This window comes from Mycteria americana, chromosome 1 (genome assembly GCF_035582795.1).
Source record: "Mycteria americana isolate JAX WOST 10 ecotype Jacksonville Zoo and Gardens chromosome 1, USCA_MyAme_1.0, whole genome shotgun sequence".
Lineage (NCBI taxonomy): Eukaryota > Metazoa > Chordata > Aves > Ciconiiformes > Ciconiidae > Mycteria > Mycteria americana.
In genome coordinates this window covers 152992003-153000001 of record NC_134365.1, presented here as the reverse complement: position 1 = coordinate 153000001, position 7999 = coordinate 152992003, and the positions used below count along the sequence as shown (strand labels likewise).

The 7999-nt window shown below is 41.1% G+C and overlaps 1 protein-coding gene across 1 annotated transcript in view; it reads right to left on the bottom strand.

Annotated features, from left to right (window-relative positions):
- Positions 1-297: 297 nt before the first annotated feature.
- NCK2 (NCK adaptor protein 2) overlaps positions 298-7999 on the bottom strand; it is a 90398-nt gene continuing 82696 nt past the window's right edge. Inside the window, exon 5 of the mRNA XM_075524779.1 lies at positions 298-3402. Within this exon, the coding sequence (XP_075380894.1) occupies positions 3208-3402 (195 nt within the window). The 3' untranslated portion in view covers positions 298-3207. The remainder of the gene's footprint in view (positions 3403-7999) is intronic.

Here is a 7999-nt window from a genome sequence, read left to right as displayed (position 1 = left end):
AAAACATGGATCTCAAATTCCTGCCACTGCATGGAAAGTACAGCAACTGCTATGGATTCAGACACCTCATTCACATTCCTATGTAAACACCAGCAAGGCAAGAAAACATTAACAGCTGTACAGAAATAATACTTAAAAAGTACAACTTACACACCTATATGAAGCAGGTATGATGGAAGAAGCCAGACTGAATACCATAAAGAAAAATCACCACTTCTACTGCATCAGAAATTATTTGAGCCTTTAATGAAAAGTGCAGGTGAAGAAATTCAGGTCACCACAATTCCTCTCATCTTAAAAAAACCCACACACCCCCAACCCCAAGCTTTGACAAAGAGGTTTTAAGTAGTCAAAAATAAGGGTGAGGTTTTGTCAAATGATAGAAAGGTACTTATAAAATAGGAAAATAAAAATAAAATGCATGTCTATTGCTCCTTTATTAAGCAGTTAGTACTGAAGATTGTTAATGCTTAGGCCCAATCCAGCAAATGAGGTCAAAAAGGCAGCAAAACTTGCAGAAACTTATCTCAATTAGTAAAGATGGGAACAACTGAAGAACTATTAATGAGCCTGTTGAATGGAAAGCATGCTGATTAAATACAGCGTGGGCAAAACCAAGATGAGGCTTGTTTCAAAAAAAGTAACTCGAGCTAGTCTTTCACACTACTGGGCTGTAAATTAACTAACTGCTTCCAAAACAAAATACTTAACAATTCACACCTCAATACACAGCAGCTGTTTACAGAGGATGAGGTAACAAAAAAAAAAAGAAGAAGATTTGATAAATCCATTAAAATATAAAGCATATGGTAAGAACTTCACTTATATGTCTATCTGATTTAGTTCTAAGCTATTATGACTAAGAAGGGGTTGGGAACTAAGAGAGCTTGTAAAAAGCCCCTAAAAAAAGGGATGATCTTTGGAAAAAAGATCGCAAGAGGCATGCAAAGGCTCCTGGAACAGGAAATATGGGGAACATTGCAGAAAAATGAACAAGGGGCATGAAAAAGTAATTGCAGTAATCAGTTTACTGAAAAGGAAAACTATTCCCATATATCATTTTTCCAAATACTACAAAGAGTCAATGAAACTGAAAAGCAATTCACTCAAACCTGAAATTACTCATACAACATACGGTTGACTTTCTTAATGTTACCACCATACTCAGTACATGCTTAGCTTCACCTAAAGAACTAGGTATTAGAAGGCAAAAACCTACATTCTCTGCAGAATTCACTTATGAAGTTTAAGCAGCAGCCCACTGTGGAGTCCTTCTGTAGGTAGATTGCAAACAACTGGTACTTCTCACCAACTTCCTAAGGAAAGCTTCTATATTCTTAGAAGATAGTCACAGGTAGGTGCTCTTCAGGATAATGCATGACCATTCTGGATTGCTCTGAATCACTGCTTTCCTTCATTAAGCTGGACCAAGCAGAAGTGTCACTGCCCAATTTTTAGTTAATGCACGTACAGAAAAATACAGTTGTTAATTCAAATACAGTTGTCAATTCAGATAACCTTACAGAAATAAGATTTCAAGAGTGGTGGGAAAATAGTACGCGTGTAGAACTTCAAAAATTGTAATTGCCTCTCAGGTCTGAGCAAGACTGCAATTCATTCGCAGACGTACCAGTGCAGTCTCCTGGCAGTGGTACGATTTACACGAAAGCTAGTCAGACAGCACTGCTGTCTGCTTAACCTACACTGGAGTTATGCACAGAGGTAATTGTACTACCACTGGCTGAAATACAGAATAGATAAGGAACATGTTTTAATAGCAAAAAGGTACCAGGAAACAGCTCCATCTTGCACTTTTCATTAAAGCTATGAATGGACTGACTTATCACAGAAACAAGTAACACAGAGCTCGTTAGACACTGCCTCATATCAAACTGTCCTCTGCAGTTGCAGAAGTCTTCTTTTTAGGCCACACAAATTCCAAGACAAACAAATTCATTATTCCCTCTATTTTACCTTGCTAAAGCAACACCAGGACTACCACCCAAGGATAAATCCAGTACTCCATCATGACATAATACCTTTTTTATTACAATATCCAAAAAACTGAGTATGCAAGATTTTGAGATCTCACGATCCCTTCTTCAATCTCAGGAATGTGCCATCTAAAGACTGTATATTTAAACCATAAAGGAGTTTAAGTGTAAAGAAAAGAGAAAAATGCATTTTCTTCATAAACATTCTGTGTGTGTCTTCCTACCAACCACGCCATCCTCTGTAAAACCCGAAGATTTCTTTCCGTAAAGCAAATATATATATAGTGTTGGTAGCCCACCCCACCCCATCCCAAGATCAGTTTTTATTAATCTTCTGTATTAGTGTCAACAATCAGCTACAGATACATATTACTTTGAGAATTAAATACATAATCGTTTAATTCAAACAAGCAGAAGGGCAAGAGGAAAAAGCATTATGTGGATGGCACATTTGGTTGTAGATTACTAAAACATTCAGCCTTTACAATTCAATGATTCTTTCTCTAGTAATCAACTTTCAAATAAAATTTCTCTTTGTTGCAATTACAGACCAAAATACACTAGATAGTTTTCTTTTACTACAATCTTACCATAGTAGCTTAAGAAGTACTATTACAAAATGCTTTTAATTAGTGTACTCTTTACAAAGAGTCAGAGAGGCAATGTAATAGCAGAGTACAGTGTAAAGAGTGCTTCTAGGAACTAGGAGTTTTTGTAATATACTACTCGGTAAGCGATATAGCTACAGAACTCACAGCCACAACTGTTATGTCTACTCTCTCTCACTTAAGTAGCTGCAGCTTCAGTGCATTCAAACTGTGCCCGATGTCTCTGAACCGAGAGTTCTGCCTGCGTGAGCAATCTGAACAGATTAACACTGGTTTGAATTGAAAACGCCCCTCCTTGATCTGAGCTAATTATGTAAACGTACACAGGAGAGGGGAGTTTTGAACTCAGCTGGGAAGGTGAGTGCTCGCCTCGGCCACCCAAGGGAAACTCTCAACCTGAAGAGAGGTGGTCGGAGATTAACAGAACTGGAACACAAAGAGAGGCAAACAAAAAAAAGGACAAACAGCAACCGACAGAGCAAACACTTTAGAAAGAGCCTATTCCTTAAGCCTGCTTCAGATATTGCTCTGCTCTATAAAAGTGAGTTTAGGACCTAAGGCTTGTAAGTTGTAAGAGGCCCAGGCGGCCAAGTCCATCTTCAACGTCACTGAAGTGCTTTCACAAGATATAGCTTTTCCCCGTGTTCACTGGTGAAGATGGGAGCCTTTTTGTAGTGTTCCACCAACTCATCCATAGTATTAAAGCGACGCTGCCCAATACAATAGACATTGTCCACGAGCTGCACCTTGAAATGTTTGTTCTTCCCCGACGCCTTTAGAGATACCGAGAAGTCACTGGGCTGTTGAGAAGAATTCAAAAAGAAAAAAAAAAGAATTACATGAAAATGAACAAAATGAAGGCGTAATTTTGTGGTTTCAGGAACAAACTGTGTCATATAGTTGATGGTAATTTATGCTAGTCTTTGTTCCACAGCTTTAGCTACTTAAGAAACCCAATAGTCTATTATTCAATAAATAATTGCCATCATTATTAACGTGCACAGTTAAGTCAGTTAAGTGAAAGCTCCCCAGATGCACAGTCTTAAGTTGCCAATTACATGACTAAATTGCAAATATTATCTAGAAGCATGAGAATGTCAAGGAGAAGGGAAAAACTTTCATCATGTATAGTTTCCTTGATAGAGAGTCCTGGAGAAAGCAATTATTGCAATATTGCTTGGGCAAGATGACGAAAATTCCCCATATCGTTTTTTTTAGAGCCGTGACCACTAGAGGGCTGTTCTTGCTTTGCATTGCAAAAGACAAAAACACATTCACCTTTTATCTTCATTACCACATGAATGGGGAATAATTTCTCCTATTGAGTACACCTTTTTTGTAAAAAAAGATAAAGCTATAGAATAAAAACACAGTACAAATCTCACCATCAAACCACCGCCCACAAAAGACAAAATTTAAGCACTAATTAAGTTATTCAGGACAGAACAATTTCACATAATAAATCTCTTCGTCTTGGCTATTGGTTGTTTTAATGAAGAGAGTGCTGTCGTCCAAACAGCTGGGATGAGACCATTCCGCTTTCTGCACGACATGCTGCCGCAGGAAGGTAGAAAGGACACGCTGTCCCTCGCTTCCAGCTGAGCTCCATCTCCAGCCATCGACTACTGCTGGCTGTAGAGATGGGAGTACGGGCTTTGCCCCTTGAGAGGTGGCTGGAGGCGGGTGTTGCCAGCCAGCAGGAAAATGGAATTATAAAAAATAAAACGCACAAACCAGAGTTTGTAGCAAGCACTTAATGGAGATAAGTAACACCTGATGAGACTCTGGAGGCAAGGCTGCAGGGTCTCTGCCCACTGAAGGCATGGCTTCATTCTGCCTGAAAGGCAGAAACTGTCGAAGGCACATGCCAGACTTCAAATGCCGCCTTCCTGCAGTCCTTCAGTCCTCCCCACCACCGTGCTGCTGCTTCAGCCGGGCCAACACTGCAAACCTGAACTTGTCCAGGCTAAACAAAACCCACAAGGGACTTATCTGGTTCACAGCATCATCTTACAAACAACCCCAAGCGCAGCTGCAGCACAGCAGAGGACTGAGCAGGGGGGAGCAGGAGCCCTCGGATGTTACTGCTGTCACCAGACTTCGGTTCATGAAACCACAGCCTCCTCTACACTGTGTCTGGGGAGTCAGATACACACTGAGTACGTACCCAAGTAAGCTGAAGGACAGCATTTTCTCAGGCGTGCTGTCTTTCTTCCTGCAATGATGTGGGTCTCTGCCCCACACATCCCCCATGTTCTGCCTATCCCAAAATCTCATCCCTTGCATCTCCCCCTTACCTGTTTTAGTACTGATACATTCTCTGCCTTCCCCTCCAACTCCATCTGCCCTGCCCAGAGCAGACGAAACTCCTGCCATGCCTGTTGAACTGGCTCTGGCCCAACTCCCCAGGCTCACACCTCAGCTTTGGGCAACAGCTCTTCCCCCATTGCGCTGCTCAAGCCAGCAGCTAGCTCCCCACACCTCTGGACTAACCCTCTTCTACCTCCAGCCACTACATTCCAGATCCACAAACATCACTTCTTTAAAAAGTATTTTACATAACAACCACAGGAGAACTACTTCTTCCATCTATAATCCAGTGCCACCGGCCTTGGCCGGGTCAGTGCAGGCTCCATCAGGAAGGCTGCCTCAGGCATCGAGCAGCTCCAAAGCCACCGGCTCAAAATACACGCAACACCCCCCGTGACTGCCAAGAGGAGAGGACTGCGGAGGGTGGGGGAAAGGGATGGACAGAAATGTGCATAAGAGCTTATCTTTGGGGTTTCCAACGCCCCACCCAAGATATGTTTCACACCCTGTCATCCATCCCTAGCTCCAAGTTTGAAAACTGCTATTTTAAGCCATTTTAGCTCTGATATTAAACCCCTGCCTCAGGAGCACCGCAAGCAAGGCTGCACAGAGCTCACACTAAGACTGACCTATTTTCAACACCTACACTACTGGGTTAAAGCTAACCTGGGTGTGCCAACACTGCGCTGTGGTTAAGACCCCGAATGTAGTGTGGACAAACCCTCTGGCAGCCATAACCACACAGGCCTAGGACCCGTTTCAATGGACATCTCCATAGCCCTAAGCAGCAGCCATTAAATGGTAACAAAGCACAGGCTGGCACAAACGAAGCTCTGCAGAAGCTCTGGGACCCTGGGCTCATGGAGGGGAAATTTAGGGCATGGGCTCTGGGCAGCGTGCTGATTGCTGTGCTCTAAACACGGGCTACCAGGCAGGTCCATAGGGTCTCTTCAAGGACAGCATTGAGGGGGTTACTTACGGACTAGCTGCTTAGGATTCAAAAAACAAGATCAAGTCTTGCTGACTACGTTCTGCTGCTTCCATGGGCGATGCCTATGCCAAACGAAAACCAGTAACCAAAAGGCTCTCATGTAAAATAGAAGACCTTACAAACGGGAAGTCCATAATCTGACCCAAACACATTTTTTTGTTTTAGGAACAGGAAAAGACGTTATAACAAAAGTTTAAAAATAAGTGAAATAATCATTTTGTGCTCAACAAAGTTTTAATGTTTTCTAACAAAGCACAGTTGTTTTCAGCATGTCAAAATTATGAGTTTTCAAAGGTCCTTGTATCTGCTAAGAATCATTATCTTTAGACCAGAAAGGACGTGCTAATGACACACAGAGAGGTGCTGGAATAGGTCTTAGGCCTCTGATCTACTGTCCTATGTCCCAGGCAGCGGCCAGACTTAGATCTTTGTGAGGTGATCTACACAATACATTAAATACTTTTCCTGCCATTTTAATTATAACTTTAATGAATGAACATTCTCCTGAACTACTGTCCATTCTTCCCAGACTCAGAGCTGCTAATTAGATTGATGCATAAATAGAAGACATTATTATCGGTTATTTTCTCTAGAATGTGTTACAAAGTTTATTCTTTTCATGATCTGATTTAATTAAAAAAAAAAAAAAAAAAGGCGGAAAGGCTGATCTAACTCTTTTGAGAGCCATCATCCGGTGCAAAGAGATGGAAGAGCTCAAACAGCTGTTGCAAAAATCCTGAAACCCTTTATTGGCCTCAGCGTAGTAACTTCTACAGGATTCAAGAACAAACAGCAAAAGCAACTGGACTTGCATTTGTTTTTATTTTGGTTCTTTCCCACTCTAACAAACATGCAAAATGGTTAAAAAGACTATTTAAAAAAAAATCTCTAGATAAACTACTGCTCTTAACATTACCATTTCCAAGTATGCTGGTTCAATGCAGCTTGAATTGGTTCCCTGCTGTCCTCCTTGGATTTGCTCCAAATCTGTTTATTTTATTTACTGTTTAAGCTATTTTGCTTCAACTGCTGGCCAATTTTTCTCCCTTCTCCCTCTTAAATTAATTGCTACATTTGGATGTTTGCACACTAACTTTTCCAGGAATAAAAGCCTCACATACACCAAATAAAGGCATATCAGAAGTAAGCTCTGATCCCTGAAATCTACAGCGGAGTTGATGATTCTGCAAGAGAATTACAGAGCACAACTTCGTGCAAGGGAACCTGTGAATGTTTCTGTACTGTCATAATTGGCAAGACCTAAACCAGAAGTTAAATCAATTCCTAAAACAGAAAATTGAAGATTAGCTGTTATGCATCTGCAAGCTCTTCAGTCCAGGTGTAGTACTTCTCTAATTGTTTCAGATTCCTTTATTTTAATTCCTGTTTATGACTAAGATGACCATAAGCTAGCTGGTGCCTACAGCATGTAGAAGACAACAGGTACAAAGACGTTCCTTTAATTTTACTTCTTTGGTCAGGAACTTCACTGTTTTTTCAAAAAAGATGGAAAACTTTATCATGAAGACAAGTTATAAAGCACTATAAGGGAAACAAGTGAAACCGGGAAAGAAGGTTCCCTCTTTAGAATCTCCATTTGAGAATGAAACAAGACAATTTTATCACAAAAGGCAATGTTGGGAAAAATAACTCCCTCTGAAAATCTTTTACTGATCCTGTAAGTTATTTTTTTTTCCTTTCAATCCAGTTCCATTTGGCACTGTCCTTCCTCCATGGAAGATATTCTCATGCACTCATTCTTCAGACTATTCTAGACCCTTCAAGCTCCTACCTGTAAGCCTGCCCTGGAGCTCCCCAACTCCTTCCACTTCCGTACCCAGGTTTTCCCCTCACTCCTCCTCCTACTCAGTCACCCGGCCAAAAAAACAAGTCATAGCTCAAAGGTCTAAGGTCAGGCTGGACAGAACCATCTGGGAGGGTTAAAAATTCCTTTTTCTACCCCTTCCACCTCATTTAGATACAAACAAATACCCTTCCTCTCTATGTAATGTTCACCACAATCCAAAATCAACATTATGCAGTTCAGAAACATGAATTGGCTCCATCGATCTTCAAATACAGCTCTAATAAGATTT